The 22,371-nt window shown below is 41.5% G+C and overlaps 1 protein-coding gene across 1 annotated transcript; it reads left to right on the top strand.

Annotated features, from left to right (window-relative positions):
• Positions 1-1,494: 1,494 nt before the first annotated feature.
• Positions 1,495-20,747, top strand: LOC309593809 (astacin-like metalloendopeptidase; the record flags this gene model as incomplete). The annotated part of the gene is made up of 11 exons (XM_082318887.1): positions 1,495-1,563; positions 4,883-4,907; positions 5,874-5,945; positions 6,966-7,100; positions 7,734-7,851; positions 8,628-8,806; positions 8,935-9,019; positions 9,421-9,548; positions 10,564-10,679; positions 11,117-11,342; positions 20,305-20,747. 11 exons carry the CDS (start codon positions 1,495-1,497, stop codon positions 20,745-20,747), a joined length of 1,596 nt encoding a protein of 531 aa, XP_082175013.1.
• Positions 20,748-22,371: the final 1,624 nt, after the last annotated feature.

The raw sequence follows: 22,371 nt of genomic DNA, 5'->3' as shown, positions 1-22,371 counted from the left end.
ATCTTTGTTCTTTCATGGTCACAAGGACCGTGTGCTACCCCGCTTTTTACTATCTGGTGCCTAGGGCAAACTTACTTCAACCAGAGGGCAGGGACAGAAAGGGAAAAGTAGTATTCCCCTATGCTGCCTCCCTGTGGGGGCAATGAAAGTTTATCCCTGGACTTCATCAGTCCAGACTTTGCTAAAATAGTCAGCAGTGTGTGACTGTGAACTTTCTTCCACTAAAATGAAGAGTGATCCCCACCAATGCAATTCAGATTACATTTCCGTGTAACTCTTAGCCTTGACTGAGTATGATTTGGAGACAAATAGGTGGAAAACCGTCTGCTGCTTCTTGATTCATTCACCAACATGGATAACTTCTAGAACATCTTCTTCAATACAGAAAGAAGGAATAACAGTGTGAGTGGGTTTAAAACTTACTCTGAGGGTAACTGAGTACTGGCATGGTCTAGAGATAGAATCCGTACATTCTAGAATTCCTTTTCCTTCTCCATGCATGGAAAATGTGCTCTGAAACAAAACAAGTGTGTATCAGAGACCAGACAATTGCCCAGCTACAGCACTTTCAGCAAAGGGTTCATCAAGCAGAGCTTTCCTGCGAGAAGAGGTTGCGATAAGAGGTTGCTGCGACAAGAGGCTCAGTGGTTGCTGGTTTACCTCTTACAAGCATTTCTTGCTAGGTCTGCTCACTGCTTCCTCCATCCACTTCTGGACAAGTGCACTCCAGCAAGCAGCAGATCTGTTAATCATTCTCAAAATGAGTAAGTGCTGCTTATGCTGCTGCTGTCTTTTTTCCCCTCTCTGACCGCTGGTCACAAAGCTCGTGTGGGCACCTACAACTGTCAGACTGCCAGAAATTATGGAACACAGGAAATGCTCCTGATATTATGAAACATGAGAAAACACAGAGGAGGAAACAAAAATTCTATGTATAGAACCATAAGCTGAGAAGATGAAGGATATCTTCTCAGGGAAAACACAGACATGACCTCACTGAGTAGTGATGTGTTGTATGTTCCAAAGCAACACAATACCATCATGGCCTTCTGTGCTTTCTGTAACAAAGAAAAAAGCCACCTACCATCTGAAATCCCAACATTACAGTACTCTGGAAAGTTATCCAGGAACAAGGGCTTCCTAAGTGGTATCAGTCAAACTGAACACTTAAGGAAAGATCCTCCAAGAAACAGAGGAAGTGCATGGCAGCACAAGCATGAGGCTGATCCAGCTCCAGAGAGCGGCATGAATGACAGTTTGAAGACAAGGGATGCTATAGATCACAGTGACAGCAATAGCCCAGCACTGGGAGATGCCCAGAGGCTAAACTGGCTGTTGAGGCTGCAAAAGAAGTTTGCTTCCTGCTAGGATCCCCATTGGCTGGTGCAGTTTTTTTCAGCCCTGGCAGAGCAGGCTCTGCTGGTATATCTAGCAGCAGGGCTCCTGAACTGGCAGAGATAAGGACACGCACAGGTGGTCTGTCAGGACTGGAGAATGGATCTGAAGATATTCCTAGTCTTCACTGCATTTCTGCTTCATGCTACCCTGGGCTTCCCTATTCAGGTGAGAGCAGTTCCATGCAACTGTGCTCCGTCTTCTAATTGACCTGTTCTTCCTGGAGTGAAGCTGTGGAGACCCATTTTGATAAATGTCCTGCAAGATTATATTAGCAAAATAATAATATATAAAGCCAATCTAATAATTTAGTTCCTCCCTTTGGCCTGATTTTGATGCTGTTGTTGCTGCATTTATGAGCTATGGAAGAATAATGCCTTTTACCTATTGGTTTTGCAGGAGAGCTATGGAAACAGCACAGCAAGTAAGTAGGATTTATACTGTATTTTAAAGAAAACTGTTAATTCTTGACTGTGTAACAACACTTTGTTGGTGTGTGAGTGACTTGGCATTAGAGCATGTGAAAGCACTGACTCTCAGGCCTTTTGAATAAGGCCATGTTTCCTCATTTGTTATTGGGCTCAGTGCAGGTGTGTTTTCACACAGATGTGCTTTCACAGAGATGTACTTTACACATACTTTTGGGGTATGGTTTGTTAGGTTAATTTAGATGTGCTTTCACAGGCTTGAAAATAAATTTTTAATAAGACATTTTGATACCTTTCCATTAAGTTGAATGTTACAAAAAGACTGCTATTCATTTGCCTCCTTGCCTGCTTTGGTGCAGCAGTCAGAGAAAGGGATGTCAGGCATCAGAGAAAGCTTTGCTTTGTGCTGGGATAGAAAACAAATAGTACAGGCTTAGCTGAGCAGCTTTTGTCAACTCACGAAATAGAAGAAGGTCATTGCAGATCTCCAGAGAAAGTCAATGGAAATAAATCTGTAGGTAGATTTTAACTACAGCAAGAAACTGCCAGGTCGGGGGTGATGTGTTGTGAGAGGAAGAGGCCTTGGAAAAATTTGCTTGACATAGTCAGAGCAAGTAAGTGACTAATGAAAACTGACCTGTTGTTCTTTTGAGCTATCATTTATGGCATGGAAGTAAAGGGATGTTGTAAAATTACTGCTCAATATATTTGGAACTGGCCGAGGGACATACTTGCTCGAGTTCAAAGTAGTCAGTTGCTGGGACTCAAAGTTGCAGGGTTACTGGGACAAATGCATACAATGAGTTTTAATTTACCATTCTTACTGCTTCTTGTGCCTTTTTAGACATCTTTCAGTATTTACAGTGCAGCGAAAATGTGAACTGTATCATTTTTAAAGCTGTGTCACACCAGATGTTCATTTGATCAAGGACATGGCAGATGCCTTCTGTGATGTCTCATTTGGGTTTTAAAAAGGGGTTGCAGGCTTTATGTGCCTAGGAATCTGGAGCCTAATTTCCACTGACTTTGACTAGTCAATTAATCCAGTGCCTCTTGGGTGCATGAATTCTGAATCCAGTCAACCCATCTCAAAAATGTGCTTCCCTGCAGAATTTTTTAGATGCCATGGATCTCTCTGACACAACTCGTAAGAACTGACTGAACTTTTCTATAATAAACCACTATCATTACAGTGGACTTCCATCGCCATATAACTGAAGTAGCAGCCTGGGAAGACAGACTGAAGCCTTTTTGACTAAATAAAAGCAATCGTGTTGCAGGTTCTAGGTAGATTCTGAATAGGAAGAAGTTCCCTCAGTACATTTGGGCAACAATCACTGTGAAAATGGAAAGATGCTGCAAGGTGTGACAGAGTTTGGCACATCTTCTATTGAAAAAACCATGGTCAAAAAGATAAAGAACATGGATAGGCTTGGAAATAAGAACTATCTGCATAAGTATTCTCTGTGTCAGTGTTGGATAGGAAAAAACATAATGGCTTTATATTTTGTCAAGGAAGAGTGCTATTATTGGTAAACTGGAAGAGGTTGCCAGAAAGGCTTGCAGCATATCCATCATACTTAAGAACAGGTCAAACAAACTGTGGTCAGGAATAACATAGATAAAACTGTTTCTGCCTTAGGGAAAGCAGACAAACTGGATGACCTCTGGAGGTCCTTGCAATTTCTAAACTTTTATCATATTATAACCATGAAGTTTCTGCTCAGAAATTTATATATCAGATCAAATTTTCACTTCCATGTTTGTATGTAGAAACTGACATTTGGTAGAAATCAAAAGACGTCACACTAGAAAGACACCTTAGGACTCAGAACGGTTCTAAGCTGCTGTCAGGTACATACTGAAACTGAGATTATTTGCCCCATGCTAAATTATAGCCTTCATCCCATTTTATAACTTTACTCTTTGACACTGTGAAACCAGAGAGGATTGTTGAGCTGGTTAGCCTGCACCTGTTGCAGTGAAATCTAGGGATAAAGCATATTTTTGTTCCTAGTTTCGTTTGTCATTTTCCACACTGAAGCTGATGAAATGCTTTGCTGATTCTTAGATGGTAAATGACCAGGATTCTGTCCCTTAGCATGATCTACTAGGTGTTTTCATAGCTGTTTGTCTAAACATCAATTTAATTTCTGTGCCTATGCATTGGTCAGTGCACCCCATTCCCCTCCAAGCAAAGGGACCTGCCAAAGGCATTCCCATGGCTGAGGAGGCCCATGCTATTGAACACTGTTAAATTGCATTCAGAATCTAATTTGCCCCTTTTGCTTATCTTTTTCTTCCTTGCCCTTTGCAGCAACAGAACCTACTGAGGTAAGGACAGCTAAATCAGCTCTTTTGATCACTTTGGGGCTCAGCATTGTGGAAAGTGAGGTCAAGACTCATATACTCCACCCGTATCTCCATCTGTGCAAGAAAGTCTTCTCAGATCAACAGTGTAACAGAGTGAGCAGTTTCCATCCCTATTCCATTGATTACTCCACAATGCCCAGATATAGCCCACATCCCAGGAAGATTTTGCCTCCTCTGGGGTCATAGAGAAAACTCAAACTCGCTTTTTGTTTATACAAGGCAAGGGAAGTACAGCAATCTGTTTTGCTACAGACATGACCCCCACAGCTGGGTACCAACCCCACAGTTCCCTAAAAGCAATAGGTACCATGGCCTTTCACCGCTGTGTTGTGAGGTGATACTGGGAGGACTTCACTGGCGATTTCATCAACCTTGCACTCCTAATATCAGGGATATAAATAAAGCTGGAAGATCTGAAACTTACTCCACACTTCAAATTGCATTTCCCAAGACTCCTATGCTGATTCCCTTTATGATATCCATGTTTGCCAAGATATCAAAGAAGAATATCTAGCACACCCTGGTACTCCTTTACACATGGCACAGTGTATAAAAGCTCAAGACTACACTGGTGAAAGATACTTTCAGTGGTAGCGTGGACACTTTTGATCCTTTGCATGTTACATTATTTAATATTTATGTTATAATATAAAATGTGATATAATACTAATGCATCATTCTTGCAGGTTACTACACAAGAGGATATATATGGTATGTATTATTCCATGTATATGTAAGTATTTGATAGGATATACTGATTGCTAGCTACCCAGTTGCTCCAGAAAATAACACATGGTTAACACAAATTAATCTTAAGGAAGAAATTTTAAATGAATGCACTCACCATAACACTTCATGCAAAGCAGTGTCTCTCGGTTTTGACCAATTGCTTGGCCTTGCTAAAAACCTCAGCTCTTACTTTTGCTAAAAATAGCTCTGCTTAGATAATGTCCTGACTAAAGTCACTTCCAAAGGTTACAGAAAGTTCAGAGGCCATGTGCTTGTGCTTTTTATTGATGTCAAGACTTATTGCATAATGCTCAGAGTTGGCTGATTCTGCTTGTAAGGCCTAGAAGTCCCTGATGCTGGGCTTCGCTGGGGACATCAGTCCAACCCATGGAATAGGAATGCAGTTCCGATTTCATTGATTTAAAGGGTTTTTCAAGAGGTCAGCAAGTCCAGCAGCAAGCAGCAGGACTGCTCTCCATCCTTTTTTGCTCCTGGTGTCTTATGTTGGGGGTTTGAGTATGAACTGTGCATGCAGAAGGAAAACTGTGCTGTCTGAGTGCACAGAGGGAGCCATGCAGCCAGCTGGCCACTTGAGCAGGACAATACATACTTACAAGAGCCAAAGGTCCAGGCCTTAAATCGCAATGGCAGGAGGCGGGGGGGGGGGGGGGGAGGAAGGGAGAGAGGGAAATATTGAAAGAGAATGGCTCTTTGGGACCGGATTAATGCCAAAATAAGCACAGCTGGGAGGTTCACAAGATTGTGTCACCGAGCAAATATCTACATGACTGAACACCACGCCAGTCCCTAATAGGCTCTGTAAGTTTTATGTACATCACTGTAATTGGGACCCGATCTAAGTGAGCTCCTGGAAACTCATCAGATTAAAAATCAGAATTCATATTTTCCCTGGGAATGAGAAAGTAATAGTTTTGTATTTTTGTGCAGAATCTCCATCATCTACAGAGACTGACTCCGAGGATGAAGTTATTTTTAACAGAATTCTGAAAATTAACAAAGGTGATGCCACCAAAGCTGTGCTTATAATGGGTCTCTCTTTGTTGCTTTTTGGGAGTGATGTGGGAGGCACAATATTTTACCACAATCTGTGCAAATATTTTTCCCATCTTACACACCATCATGTAATAGACACCCAGAGACAGGCCACTGGGACTAGTGTGTGGTCTGCTGAAGCCCCATGGCATCTCAAATCTATAGTGTCAGTACTGAACATGGTACCAGGTGTGGAGGCAACTGAACTATCCAGGCAGTTTCTTCAGCTTTAGTTCTTGACATCTTTGTCATTCTTTGGACATAAAAAGAGAACTTAGATATTTGGATGCTTTATTATTTAACTGCCTTTTTCTTGAATGCAAGCATCACTTGCATTCAGTCATCATATGGCTTTGTAGTACAGACTTCTAGATAAGCTATGGTAAGTTCCATGCTCCCTGCTCCAGACTTCCTGTTCCTTGATTCTTCCAAACATTCCCCATTCTATCAGCTTGTCTTTCTCACATTTTCCCCTTCAGCAGTCATTCAAGAAGCTTTACTACTGTCTGTAGAAATGGACACCAAACATCCCTACAGTTTTCTCTAGACCTCACTCACTTCTCTTTTTGGTTTGCTTGCCCTCCTGGGTTTCCTTATTGGCACCTCCTGCCTTTGCCCAGCACCCTTCTTGGGCAGATATTTGATGCCATTCATTCAGTGTCACACGACGAATGACAAAATAGTAACAAAGTACAGCATCCCTCTCACTATTGCAACTGCTTTCAGTCATTCCCTGTCTTGTCTCAACCCCATCCAACAGAGTTGGAGCTTCCACTTCTCCTCTTAGCTAAGGACACAGCAGCAAAGGTAGGGAAGCAGATAATGTCCATCTAGCCCAATAGTCCGTTTCTCATGCTAGCCAGGAGCAGATGCTTAGGGAAAAATAGAAAAGGAGGAAGAGTAGAGAGCAACACTTTTCCAAGTGTGCTTAGCAAGCGTCCAGCAATCTTTGGCTTAGGTACTTCTATCCTTTCTCTCTCACCACAGACAGCTCTCAGTACTTGCAAGAAGGTGACATAGTTCCACAAAGGAGACGCAGTGCCATCAACTGTCGCTATTGCAATTGGCCCCAGTCCAGTGATGGGATTGTTCGTGTTCCCTATGTCTTGGATCCTACTTATGGTGGGTGTAAACTCTGATAATTTTTTTTTAAATGGATTTTATGCAATAAGCTTCAGGTAGAAATGTACTTCTAGTGGCCACACAAACTGCTGATTAAATCAATTCTAAGGATTTACTTGTACTGTGCAAGCACAGATGAATTGTATATTACAAAGACCTGAATAGAAAAAAGAAAAGAGATCAAATTACCTTGAGAATTTTGCATCCATAATGTTTTGGAGACAAGAATGATCATTCCCTCTAATGGTACCTGCCAGAATACCTGCCTTTATAAGATTCATGCCTGTTGTGGTGTGGTTTCAATGGCCTACTTTTCATTAACAAAATAGCTTCCCATAGCTGGCTCCAAGTGTCCAATCCGAAGATACATCAACAATCATCACTATAATTTAAAACAAGTAGTTGAGAAAAAAAGGCTCCCACCTGAATCCATTTGGACAAATATCTGGATAAAGAGGATCTTGTGCCAGGCTATTAATATATTAAATGAAATTCATTACTGAGCAAAAAGCAAGAAAGGTCTTAGCTCATGTTTCTGTCCCTCATTTACCCTGTTTTTGAGCACATGTGAGATTTTAATGGCACCTGCCATTGTCCTTGTGTTAACCCCCAAATTAACCCTTTCTTCTCCAGAGGAGAGCCATATAAAGGGGATTCATGAAGCCATGGCAGAATTTGAAACATTGACTTGTATTAATTTTGTGAAGCGCAAGACAGAACGTGACTACCTCAGCATTAGATCTGCCGATGGGTGAGTTGAATAATAAATAGACAAATTATTTCTACGTTATTTTTCAATTCTTCACTACACTTGTTCTGTGTGACCTTAGAGAGGAAAGAAGAACAGATTTAGAGAAGAAACTTTATGTTCTATCACAGTGCCAAGGTATCCTCCTTGGATACCTTGCTAGTGCAAGGACTCAGCAGTTACATCAGGCACTCACCAAAGACACTGAAGTGATGTAGATCATGGGAAAGCACCGTTAAGGTTGAAAGAATATCTAAGCTTATGTTTTATGTGTGGTATAATACACACTTGAGCACAACATCTAACAGGTTACTGTAGGTCTTATTTGCACAGGCAAAACCAATTTCAGCTTATGAAATAAACAGTTCTCTGAACAGTTGGCTGTCAAGGTCAGAATTAGAGCCTATGAGAGAATTGTTCAACACCCATTAGCTTGAAAGTGCTATTCATCTTAGCTCCAGCTAAGATATAGTGCTCAGTATTTTGGAAAAAAATTGTTATTTCTAGGGTGTTAAAGTCACTGTGTACAGAAAGCCAGAATGCAGGAGCCTCCGTGCTAATGAAGGTCTTCCACGAAGCTTTAGCGATGATCATACTGCTGCTTGTTTTCTATGCCATGGTCAGTTTTGCCCTTCTGTAGACTCTGACTATCACAGTGGACAGGAAGGAATCCTTCCGCTCCCATAAGACGTGTGTGAAGCAAGGTTCTCTGTACTGTCCTTTTGCCTGCCTGACAATAAAAATCCCATAAATCTCTTGGTGTTCAATGCCTCTCTCAGCTGCTGGTCCAACTATGGGAAAGTAGGAGGTGGACAGACTGTCTCTGTGATGAAAGGAGGCTGCATGTGGAAAGGAATAATTCAACATGAACTGAACCATGCTCTGGGCTTTTTGCATGAACATTCTCGAAGTGACAGAGATAAACATGTAAAGATCATGTGGGAGTACATCAGTCCGGGTAAGTACCTTTGAACTCCTCAGTGTATAAAGTGGTGTAGATACACATCCTACTGTTCTCAGCTCTTCCTTCTTCCCTGAAGGGAGTAGAGAGGAAGCAGACTCTAAGTACAATATCATATATTACAGCTGACAGACCAGACTTCAAGAAATTTGAAAACTCCAATAACCTGGGTCTTCCATATGACTACTCCTCAGTAATGCACTATGGCCCGTAAGTAGCAGCATGGCATTGCTTTTGTTGGAACTCAAATCTGAAATTAGCACTAGTTTCTATAATAACTCTCTCCTAACTACCAGTTTCCCCATTTCCCTTTCTGAGAAAAACACTAAGTCAGTTCAGACAAGCCACTCCCTAAGATTAATTCATTATCCTTTAGCTTTCCATTAAGGAGCCATTCACAGCTGGGCTTGGGAGCAAAGGAGGGCATCTTGAGACTGACTCTGCGTACTGATGGACATCTTAATCAAACCTATTTGAACAGCACTGTTAGTCACAACAGCAACTTGTGTACAATTCTTATTCTCCCTCCAAAGCATGCCATTAAATCCTCAAAGAAGTAATTATACTTAAAGAACATAATTTTTCTTTTTTTTTTTTTTTTTTTTCTTCAGGTACACATTCACTAATACCACTGGGAAAGCAACTATTGTACCAATTCCTGATGGATCAGTACATATTGGACAGAGGCAGGGACTGAGCAACTTGGACGTGGCCAAAATCAACAAACTTTACAACTGCAGTAAGTATCTCAAAGCCATCCTTTCATCTTCTACTCAGATCCTTCAGAGAGATATTTGGGCATACTGCAGAGGCAGCAGTTTCTCATCAAAGACTGTGAGACTATTCTCCCAAATTCATGGTACCCATGTACCAGGGTGACTCTGGAAGAGAATGCAAAGGTGAAGTTGGAGGCACATTGTGATTAGCGAGAAAATGCTTTCTGCTTCCAAGTTAAATCAAACACATTCACTATTGGCATAAGTGGCTGCTGTGCAACCGACCTAACTGCATATCACGTTGTATACTTCACAAGAGTAATTTGGTTTCTTACAGCTCAGAAGACAACTATAAACCCCACAAAGAGCCAGATATCTCTGTTCCTCATTGCAGTTTGTATTTAAGACCTGAACCAAACCAAAACAGTTGTAGGCTCCTCCAAACTGGAACAGTTTCATGACGTCTTGTCCAGTTTTTGAATATTTAAGCTGTCATTCTAAATTTGTATGTATTTTTAACTCTTTAATTTTAACCTCTGCTAGAAGAAATTCTCCCATACAATCAGAGAAATTTATTCAGTCAAAGGGAAAAAACATGATGAATCAAGTATTACCCCTTACACAGGGGAAAGCCCAAGTCCTCCTCCTCAGCTTAGAATTTAAGCATTGCAGAGACATCATATTTGCACTTGAGTCTTCTGACATCACTTGACTTCCCCATCTCAGTGGAAAACAATGTCACCGATTGCAGTGAGTTGAAACCTCTCACAGTCTTTATAGAGGTGAGAAAGAGATCCCTTGCTAAACTATGGATCTAATCAATAAAAGCTAGTGCTTTTTCCAAGCACTACTTTATGTCCCATTTTGATGCAGCTACTTATGCATTATGTGAAAATTAGGACAATATGATTCTTGATTTTAATCAAGACGTACCAGTACTCTGAAACGAATGCTGGCAGATCAGAAGAAGGTTGTAATTGTAAATGAGTGGAAGCTTCTGCAAGCCTGGTGCTGAAGCAAATATTTTTTCTTTCTCAGGTCGCTGTAGCACTATTCTCGATGCAGCATTTGGGTCACTGAGATCTGCCAACCACCCAAGAAATTACTCAGATAACACCAACTGTGTCTGGCTCATCCGAACCCGATCCAGAAAGGTAATCACAAGTTAATAGTAGTCTTGGAATATGGCTGAACTGACTTCTTTCTATGCTAAGCTGTTTGCACTTTTTCTGCATACCAGTTGCCAGATAAGATCTCTTCCATGAGAGAGATTTCAGACTAGTCTCTACTTCTTCATCATGTCCTTAAGCCAGGTATGGGCAAAGACAACTGCAGAGTTGCGATTTTGAAAAACCTCCATACGTTGGGCTTCCGGTTTGCAAAATCAAGACAAAGCAGTCTGAGCATGGGAGCATTCAGTCACAGGCCCATTAGATCTGAACCCTGCAGCTTCAGGGGATGAGAGGCAAGGCTGGGTAAGCAGTTCCAGTTCGGGCTTGGCTACAGCTTAGATTCTGTCTGTTTTAAAGGATACTCCATGAAAGAAGTCACATACATGTACATTAAAGGCTGGTTTTCTCTTCCCTTCTAGATTTCTCTGCACTTTCAAGCCTTTGAGTTGCAGACAACCAGAGGCTGTCAGGGTGATTATGTTAAAGTTTATGATGGATCCAGCAAGTCTTCTGCAGTTCTAATGGACAAGACCTGTGGATCAAGGATACCCTATGACGTAGTTGCTTCGAGTAATCTTATGCTTGTAGAGTTCATCACAGATGGTGCTGTTACAGCTTCTGGTTTCCAAGCCACCTTTACTTCTGGTAGGTCTGAGAACAAGGAGAATGGCAAAGAAAAACAATCTGTGTCAAATCAACCTTCCTCTTCACAGAGGAAAAACATTGTTTGAGGAACTGCTCTCTACAAGAGCCATCATTTCCTACCTTGCTTTTGATGTAATGGATCAGTCCTGCACTGATATCATTTATTCATTCAGGCAGATAGGGCCACGCTCAGGACAAGTGGTGTTAGCCAGGTGATTCACTGTTTGCCTTGCCTCTCAGATATATGCCATTACAAAGCATGTGCCATTAAGGGTAACATCAAATTAATGTTATTACTAGTGTTACTAGCACAGTAGAAAGAGAATAAATCATAATGCAGTATTTAAATATATTGCTCCTCTGAAAAAGATGCAGTTTTTAATCACACAGTTCAGAGGGTGAGACAGATCTATGGTGAACCAGGTCACCCAGCCCCATGGCAAGGAGAGGCAGTATTTCCATGGTCAGGATCCTTGGAATGTATGCACCTAAAACACATTTTCTTCAGTCCCATTTAATTAAGAACTAAGGCCACAACTATACAATTAAGTTACCAGAGGCTTCCAAGTTAACATGTATCAGTTGGAATAAAGAAATGCCTGTGTGCATATCTGTAGCCTACAGCAACTGTATAGTAGTGCAGCTTGCCTTAGTTAGTATGAAAGAAAGCTCAGCTATGTCATATGACTTTGTATTTGCCATGGGATAAGAACAAACACACAGAGTTTGCATAAATCCACTGAAATGCAGTAACTTAACTGCACACCCAAACCAAAACAATAATTTTGCATTGTGTCTGTGTAGTATCTATTTCTGTCCATTGTAGCTACAGAAGCAAAGAAGAATAAGAAAACTCCCCATGCCACTTTGATGTGTCAACAACTATAAAACAATCCTAGCTGTCAGATAAAATGTGATTTAACCTTTACATATTTTAGAGATACTACAGTTTGTTGGGAGAGCTCTGAAAGCTAAATATTCTCTCATTTCACTTCCAGTGAGGACTGAAAGAAAACCTAGCATCCACAACTGACTTAATGAAGAAGAACCTATTCTATGAATATTGAAATTATATGTTTCCTACTTTGCTCCTATCCTGGCTTGGATCAGTGTGAAATTTAATTCTATTAAGAATCGAAGTTTTCATCTTCCTGAGAAAGTTTATTCCCCAAGCCATATAAATGTATGAATTCTATGCACCTGGCGTGTTCCTCCTTTTACCTGCACAGTTAAGTTATTACCTCTTTCTATTTAACAATTGAATAAAAAGCTTCATAAAAAAAGAGTTTCCATTTCTATTTTCCAGTAGTCCCTTCCAGCCATACACACCATCAATGTGGTCTTCTTTCCATTTCTGTTTTCCAGTAGTCCCTTCCAGCCATACACACTATCAATGTGGTCTTACTTCTTAGCCCCCTTTATTCAGCCACAGGGGTGTCTCTTAACTATACCACTGACATCATCATAGGTTTAGTTAGTTGGCTGAAGAGACCAGCTCCAAACTTTACAAATTCATTTTATGGTCTTCACGGTCTTGAGCATGAAAAGGTCTTAGATACAGACTCTTTTCCCAGTCTAACATTCAAGTTTCCAAAAATGACACATCCCTTAACAATCTGTTATATCCTTACATTGCAAGAAATAAGGACAAGACAAAACTGTTGCCAGGAAAGGACTGGCACTTCCTATTGCAGTTTTCCTTGTACAGTTCTGGTAGGCAGGGGGCAGCTAATGGTGTGCTTTTTTATCCACAAGCCGTTTTTAGCCCATAGATACAGTTAAGCCTATCACAGGACAAGAGGTGGACTAGATAATGCTGCCAGAGTTCACGCACATCTTCAGTTCTTCAGGGAAGAAATTTTTTGCCAGGCAAGAAGCTAAACTCTCCTCTTCTGATCTTATAAGGAGGACAGAGAGCTGTAAGAGTGGCAGAGCTCCTGGAGAGTTCATTTCATAGCTTTACCTGCAATCACACTTTTAAAATGACATCCTCTTGACCAAGACAAGCCTGTAACAGATCTGAGAACAAAATAGGCTGCTATTTCACTCTTGTAGCATAGACAGATAGTTAATCATATGACTAACCTGGGTGTTTAATACTTGTATGTTTAGGTCTGAAAAAAGCAAATACTTTTCCTGTTCTTACTCTGTAACACTAAGAACCTTGGAATTTTTCTCATAGAAATACATTTCTAGAAAAGAACAGTGGGAAATGAATTTGAATCTCAGAGTAAAATTTATACAGCAAATGACAAATTATTAATTTCTTTTCTTTTGTTAAAGGAGGCACCAGAAAGACTTAATTTGCAAGAATTTGCTCAAAGTCCTGTCTCTATACTATTTGATGAAGAATCAGCCACTCCTTGATGGTAGAGAAACTTCAATTCCATTGAAGATTGCTTCTTTATCCACAGTGGCTGTGCAAATGCCTCTGAACACAGCAATTTTGAGTCTGTTTTAGAAGAGACATTTCTTCTATTCTTCAGGCACTGCAAGACAGGTTCAACTTCTGATATGTTGTTCTAGGTACTCTCAGCAGTCAAGTGTTGCTATCAACATATCATAAAAGGAGTAGTCCTGAAATATTGTTAAAAATGCAGTTCTAGAGAAAAGTATTGAACAGTTGTCATTCCTGAGCCCCTACAAAACAAAATGGAGGAAATAATACTGCAAAGCCAGAATCTACTGGTGGATCGGTGAGGACCAACATCCTAGCCCTTTTTTTTCAGGGAGGAATTTCGGGTGGGATTAAGGTGTTCCACAGGGTGATGAAAAAGCTGTTTCAGGTGATTTAGGTTCTTACGATTGAAGAAGGGATAGTCATTTCAGTAGATGAGCTTTGTGGAAAAGAGCTCTGAAATACTGTTGACCACAACTGAGAATTTAATAAAGCTGTGATCATCTGTGTATTGCTAAAATAATTAAAAGGTTTTTCTTTTTAAGGTAAATTAATCTGCATTCAGAAAAAGCAAACTAGTGGACAGTAAGACCCTGTGGCTTCCCCTTCTAATTCCATTGGCAGAGGAGCCACTTCCCTGCCAAGAGGCAGCCAGCAGAGTCCGGGCCCTCGTGGGGTTGGTCTGATCCCTGTTGCACAGGGCAGGGGTGAAGCTGGTCATAAAGACTGAGACAAGGTTCGACCTAAGCATGTGACCACTCGCTTGCCCCAGAGCAACTCTGCACAGATATCAGCAGCTCAGGATGTTGTGAGCAGCCCAGGACAGTCACTGATTCCACCTAGCCTGGGTTCCCAGACATCAGTTGGGTGTACAGGGACAGCAGTACCAGGCAGCCTGTCTGTCTGTGTCTGGAAACGCTTTCTAGCCTAAGGAGTTTCACATCCCCTTGCTGTGACCATAAATGTCCCTCACCACAATTTCAACCTGAGGGTAGAAGCCACCCTGTTCAGAGGGATCATATCTTCACCTACTGCCCTATAGCACAAGTGTCACCTTTCTCTCATGTAGGTGGGAGTTTCTCTCCAGCTCTAGGGACATGCACTAGGCTACAGACAGGGCAGCAGGACTACCAGTGAATGTCTCAGCCTAGGAATGGCTTCATGAGGCTACTGCTGAGTGGGTTCAGTTGTGGTTCCAAACACTCATTGTCAGACACACACATGGCCATGTCTGCATCTTCTTCCTCATCCTTGATTATCTCCAGACGAAACATAAGATAATGCAGCAACATCATCTTCAGAGACACCATCTTGCTGGAGAAAATGCCTGCTGGGCAAGTGAGTACTTCAGCAGGGAGTACAGCATCATAAATCACAGCTGGGATTGTCCCAGACCAGGTGTGTGCACAATTTCCTCTGGGACAGCAGTGAGCATCTCCCTCAAGCAGTCCTAGTCCGGAAGCTATTTCAGCAGGACAGAGTACCAGGCATATTGTGAGGCTCCCCTGCAGGTTTCTGTTTCTGGGGTGCTGCCCCAGAGGGGTGAAGCTGGGACTTCTGCTTCTGGTGCTGGATCAAATCCACTTTGGGCATATGGAAACCTTCAAATATACAAAGCCAGGGATGTGACAGAACATCTTTTTTAGGACACTGGCTCTTCCCCCAAACATAGCAATCAAGCCAGGCCAGTCCTTGTGGAGAGATTCTTAACAGAAATACGAAGATTGGCAGGAATGCTGTAGGGATGGAAATGTGCACGTGTGAGAAAGCACTGGAAGAAGCAGCCAAACAAGGGTTACAAGAACAGCCTGTATTGATAACAAGGGACATCATTCCCATGACACTGCTCCCATGACACTGCACCCAGGAGGATCATTGAGGAATGCATTGTTTATGGCACGACCATAGGGTCTATCCTCCATTCAGGCAACAGCACAGGTGACTTGTCAGTGGAAGATCCTGCACTCACATGCTAGCAAGTCTGCAGCTACTAAATGTGCCATTCCTCTTTCCTGTTACCCCAGCAGGAAAACAGGCATATCCTTCCAGCAATGACAAACAGGTTGTTTGAACATGAGAGGCTCTTCTATGGGGAGGCACAAGGTTGTAATTCCCATGCTTATTTCAGCGGTGGTTCCCCCTCATGATCTGAATTCTTCTTCACTAGGCACTATGCAGACATGGGACAATTATACTGTCACCTTGAACCCCAGGCTCCCCCTTGGGGTCTTTGTGTTCAGAGTCCTGAGGCACATGCAGACTGCCTGGGCTGTGCACCATCCTGGCATTCTGCCCACACTGGCAGTGACCACCCAGAGAGTGTGGGATCTCTTACCTACACCCTCCACTCCTTCGTGTCCTGGAGCTCTTTGCCCACCCCACTGTCTGTCCTTGTTCACCCCCCACCCTCCCTCCCACTGAGATCACCATGGGGTCTCCACAGAGCGGGGAGATGCACGCAGAGAGGTTCTGTCTCCCCTGTGCTACGTGCAGGAAGCGCAGACACCTATAGGCATTCAGGCAGGGGAGCTAATGCCCCAAGGGAGCGCACAGACACAGGTGGGGCAGGCCAAGATGCAGGCTGGCCTAGGTGCAAGGCCGGACAGGAGCAGAAAAGGTTTGCTTGAGCTCCGCTGGCCACGGGACACAGAGCTGTGTTCAGACCAGGCCTTGACCACATGCAGGACTCCCCAAAGCAGAAGCATCAGCCTCAACCAGATTCCCCCTGCCCTCTCCCCAGTGGCAGGCGGGCCAAGCCCTCGCTGCAACAGCAGCAGGGAATATCAGCAGCACTATTTGCAATTTCATTTTTCATTCTGTTGTTTAAGTTAATGTCTTCACTAAATGATTAAGCTTTTTTTTTTTTTTTTCAGGCAACTAGTTTCTGTGGAAAGTGTTACCTTATTGAAAGCCAATCTTTCTTAACCAGCTGCTACTTGGGTTAAGACACTGTTCTTGAAGGGGGAGACTGAAATACTGCTTTATGGAAATGTAGTGCAGTGCTCTATACCTTAGCATCAATATGCAGACTATTTCTATAAAAAGAAAAGAAGTTCTGTATTGTGGATCAAACGCTAACCTTTCAATAAACCTTTTAAACCTAACTGAACTAGAAAAGAACAAACACTATTCTAACTCTATCTAACTGCCCAAGGGATAAAAAAGTTCTGTAAAAAGCTCTGGCATGGAGCACTAAATAAAACGAGAACTGGAACAATATGGATTTCATAGCAAAAATGAAAATCAGTTCTACATATATAGATTATATTTTCATTTCAGGTTGTACTCCACTTTCTCTGTAATCTTCCTCTTGAATTTTTCTCATTGGTACATACTGATGCATACGCTGGTGATACATCTGAAAGAATTTTAGCTTCGTCATAGAGGGGAAGTTATTCTATTGACTCACAGGCTTCCTGTGTTGAGAAGGAAAATTTCTTTACAAATATTTTTCACATTATTGTTTTATATGAAGGATAACTTTTTTTTCTTTATAGAAAGGTGGTAACTTTTAGTCTGCCTTTTCCACTGCTTTGAATGATCAAAAAAGAAAAAAAAGTGCAAACAAGCACAACCTTCCCCCTCCCCCTCTAATTCTAGCACATAAAGTCATTCGTAGCAGCTAGTCTGTATCTCATTCTAGCTTCAAAGCAATTAGTATCATCCACTACCAGGACAATCCAGGGAAACAGTTATAGCTCAAAGCACATTCAGAAGTTCATTAAACAATAATATCACTCTATATCTTTAATGAGTACCTGTCCTTTTAAATGAAGTGATGGACATAAGAGTGAGAGACCTGCCAATGGAAATGAAAATAAAACATTTTTATTTGGCATTAATGGGCAAATTAGTTGTTGCCTGAATTTGCCTGTTTTATATCTCTTTCAGGAAAATGGTAAAGCCAGTATGAGAAGGAATACTCTTTTCTCTTTTTTTTTTTTTTCATTTTAGTTATGCTTTCTTTGCTTATACTTAAAGAAATCCCAAACATTTTATTCCTCTTATTCTTAATTCGTTTCAGCTTTGATAATGTGAGACAGAACCATTTAATTTGGCATAACATATTGCAGATTATATATTAGTCACAATTTTTGAGTGACTATTTTTCCTGAATTCTCATATGGTAAGGAAGCTTTGCCTGTATACCTAGCATCTGGAAACATTGACAACTAGTACTATCTGACAAGCAAGTGCTCTAATTCACAAGCAATCCATGAATTACAGCTGAGAAGTATTATATTAGGGTAAACTTCATATTTATTTATAAACTCCTGAAGCAAGCATGCAGAAAATCATACATTTTAAAGTTACTGACCTAATTCCATTATATTTATCATATATTACATTTACTATTTAGTCGAGGTACTCTAATTATACAGTACCTTGACTAAACTGTGGCCCAGTACTCAAACGACAATTCCAGTGAAACGAACAATGACAATAATTAGAATCCTTTTCCTTCAAATGGGTTCTCAAAAAGCTGTAAATATGAAACACCATTCTGCATAGAAAAGATTGTTCTGGAGAAGTGTTCTCTTTTAATAACTTGAAAATTTGGCTTCCTGGATATTAGCAGACCAGTGGAGAAAATGTAAAATTCTTTTTCTGTCTTTTTAGGGGGGTATGTGGACATGATAACAGGAGAAATATGGACTAATACACACACGGTGTCACCTTAAACAATAAAATTGTATAAAGTATTACTTATAGAGAGAAACACTATATATAAATAGATAGCTATTTGCCTAAAAAGATAGAAGTAAAAATTAGCGAACTATAGGCATGCCAATCAATAAGCAAACAAGACTTCCACACTGATGGCCACTTATGCAAAAAGCCAAAACCCATTTAACTGGGCTTTAGGATAGATCTAAGAATAGTCATCATCTTTGTCACCTTTTTTCATTTACACCAGCCTGATGATATACTGGATGCCACTTCTCCTTCTGCAGGTTTCTGTTCTTTACAAACAACACTTTCCCCTGTAGCAGTCTGCTTTTTCTAACTGACCCTCCTGCGCCTAAGCAGCTGACAGCTTCTCTTTTCCCCCTGCATGTTGCAGTTGCAAGGTAAAACCTATCTTGAGATCAATATAATTTCACTTCTGACACAAGTTTCTGATTCATAATTGCTGTGACATTAATCATATGGCATCCAGTTTTAACCCTATATCTAAATAAGTCATATAAAAATTACATAACCATATGAAAACATTAACTGATGGTTTTTTTAGGCAGATTTAAATCCTTTTCCAGATGGATATCTCCGTCTCTCATGGCTCCTGCGTTGACACTGTGGACGCTGCAGGTGTTACTGAACCTACCTTCACTTGCTGCCCTCACACCACTCTTCCCCTATCAGTCCTAACCCAAAATCTTGCAGTCCATTTCATGCTCTCCTCCTTCTTCTTTCTTCACATCTCCCATGCCCATCACTCCAGACTTCATATCAGCTCTCTGTTGATGATGTCTGCCAGCAAGACCGAAAGGAGCAAAAAAAAACCCCAAAGCACCCCCAACCAACACAAACCAGATGGGTTTTAGGTGCTGCTGTCCCGTGGCCATTTCCTCACACACCAAGAGGCTGCACGCTGACCATCCCCTCACACGCAGTGCTGCTGGCTGCTGCCCACCTCAGGCAGCCCTGCTCACACACCCAAACCCTGGGCCGAGCCATGGGAGGAGGCAGCTGGGACAACCGGCTGCCTCCTCCGGTGGCTCGGCCCCTGTGGTGGACCCACCACCGTCCCCCACCATTAATTGTGAGGATGGCACTGCACGCTTGCTGGCCACAGTTCATTAAATCCTCTCCCTCTCCCATCTTGGCAGGAGGGACGAGCGGCATAAGAGGCAGGAGGGCGAGCGAGGGAGAGCCCTTGCAAGTTTGGGGAGCCAAAGTTTCAAGGTAAAATGATGGATTTTTAGAAACTTATTTATTTCAGTGAGAGTTTCAGTCTAAGAGCCAGGTTTTTGACTATCTCAGCTGGATTGCCTAATGTGTACTGCAGGTCTTCAAGTGAGGTGGTCATATTTCACAGTGGTACCCCGTTCTTGAGTTACTACTCCTAGTTCTCAGCAAACCTGTATTTCCATTTATGGGATTCAGACTTTGAAATACAAATGTGGATCACTTTGATGGTTATTACCAGAGACACCAGCCTTGGTCATTTCCTCTCTCCAAGTATGCCAGTTATGCACAGATCAGAATTTTCATATTCAAAGAGAATATAGAAAAAGCAGTATCAGTGAGAACTTTTAAAGCCACTTTGGAAATCCTTGCTGAAAAATGTCTGTCTTGGTTAGTTCCATAGAAACGTCTTTCAGGAAATGTCCAACTCCTCTACTGGAAAATTCTGTTGTGGTTTTCCATCTGTCTTGTCCAAGGTCCACTATGAAGATAATACAAACAAGTCTATGTATGCTAGTAGGTTTTAACTCCAGTCTTTCACATTTAACTACTAAAGTGCTTATTTGAGGCTATAGTATCTGAGATGATGCTTAAGGCTCATTTTTTGCTCTAGCTTTTTTTTTTTTATTAAACATAACTTTTGCATTCATTAAGATTCTGATTCATCATCTACACAGATAGAAACTTTTACACTGGATCAGCTCCCTGAGCTGGTTGTGAAGGCAGCAGAGTGCAACCTTGTGCTGCTGAAAGGCAGGGATGGGTGTCAGGAAGCAGCAAGGGGCTGGCAGTCAGCAGTGATAATAAGACTGGCTGGACAGGGGCCTTCCCTGACACACCCACAGTACCTGGATGAGACACGCAGGACAGACCCAGAAATCATGGCCAAGCTCAACCAAGAGCCCATGGCATCAGGCAGGGTCATGGTGACGAGGCAGGTCCAGGATCAAGCCAGGAATGCAAGTCAGCAAATCAGGATCGAATATGGTAGCCATAACCAGGGTCAGACACAGTCCAGTGATCACTATGCAAGTTCATACTCACAAGGTAGGTCCAAGGTCAAGCCAGCAAGTCAGTCCCCAGGTCAGGATAAATAGGGTACATGGCCAAGTAGAGGCACAGTTGTGACAGTACTGGAGGTGAATACACCTACCGTGTAGCTTAACCAGAGACTGGAGGTGTTGGTCTGAGCTTAAATGAGGCTCCTGGGCCCGTAAGCAGAAGGTTTGGAGGGAGGTCAGGCTGATCAGGGCAATTAAAGCTTATTAGTGCACTCAGGTACCTGAGAGCAGGAAATAAATGGTGTTGGGGATAGTGCTGTTCTTTAGGTAGCAGGGTGGTTTAGGACAGGCTTCGGATGGTTCTGCAGCTGGGTCCCAAGGTAACCAGACAGCAAGCACCACGGAGATTCATGAACATGGAACTGCTAAACCATCTGCAAAATAAAAGCTCTTAAAAGAAGCTCTTAAATTAGGAGAATGCTTAGGTAGCTGTTTGATTAATTATAATGCTTTCCATCTCTTTCAAACCTCAGTCTGAATTACAGACCAGAGCTGTAAGGTTTTGTTTTATGCAGTAACTATCCGATAAGAGTTATTTTTTATGACAGCTGAGTGCTGTACCTGTATTGAGAGTTAACATGTGAACATCAACAGGCCATGCCTGTTTCTTCCATGATTTTGCTGCTGCCTTGTCCTGCTGGCATTTTGTGCACCTATCAATCTTATTTGTTTTGACTCTTGTATGTCAAGCCACTTGACGGAAGAAAATTTTGCTTTTCTTTCCAGTCCTTTGCTTTGATGTATCTGCATGATGTCTACTTCTATTATACAGTTGTCTTCTAGAGCATCTTTCTGATGCTTCTAAGCTATAGCTATTTCCTTTTACATCATTGTGTTATGGGATTGTAATGATTGAATCCAGTCATACTTGCTTGTGCATAATCTATTTAAAATGAAAGAAATATAATTGGAGAGAACATGCACACAGGGAGATTCATGTTTATAATTATTTTCTGTTGACTTTTAAGCTTCCATTTGCAGTATACTTAATTGTTCTTCTTGCATATGGCAATCTTGGAGAAGCTTCTTTATTGGGTTTAGCCAAAAGGAGTCATGAATCTTGCGCACTTTAGGAAGATGAATGATCATCTTATTATGGAAATTCAGACATAATTTGCTAGCAGAAAACTGTGCAAAACTGTCTCAAAGCCCTCAGCTTCTAAATCTCAATGGTTCTTCATTGTCTTACATTTTGCCTTCACTAGCTTGTATAGATCCACCTGTCAAATGTACATATGAATGTTGCTAATTAGATTTCCTAACATATTTAGATGTAATTTATCACATTTGTAAATTGCTAATTAAAGTAAAATGGGATGAGGGTGTAGGCCTGTGGAGTAGAAATATTAAGTTGGGGGTAGCTGATGGACTGGGCTTGTGGAAACGCACATTCAACACTGCATTTTGACTGCAAACTCAGGATTATATTATGTAAGAGGAATAAAAGGAGAAGCTGTTTACATGAACACGCAAAGCTGTATGAGACCCCAAGACTTGAATCACGTAAGGTATTATAGGTTAGGCTTGGGATACATTATTAGAATCTGAAATGTGACTCATTCACAGGAAGTGCAATGTAGAATGCCCCGACATGAGAAAGAATGGATGCTGTGGTTACATTTAAACTTCCAAATGTAATCCTTTCAAGCTCTTGGAACTA

The sequence above is a fragment of the Platalea leucorodia genome, assembly GCF_965183815.1.
Source record: "Platalea leucorodia genome assembly, chromosome: 7".
NCBI lineage: Eukaryota > Metazoa > Chordata > Aves > Pelecaniformes > Threskiornithidae > Platalea > Platalea leucorodia.
This window is presented reverse-complemented; position numbering and strand designations above follow the sequence as displayed.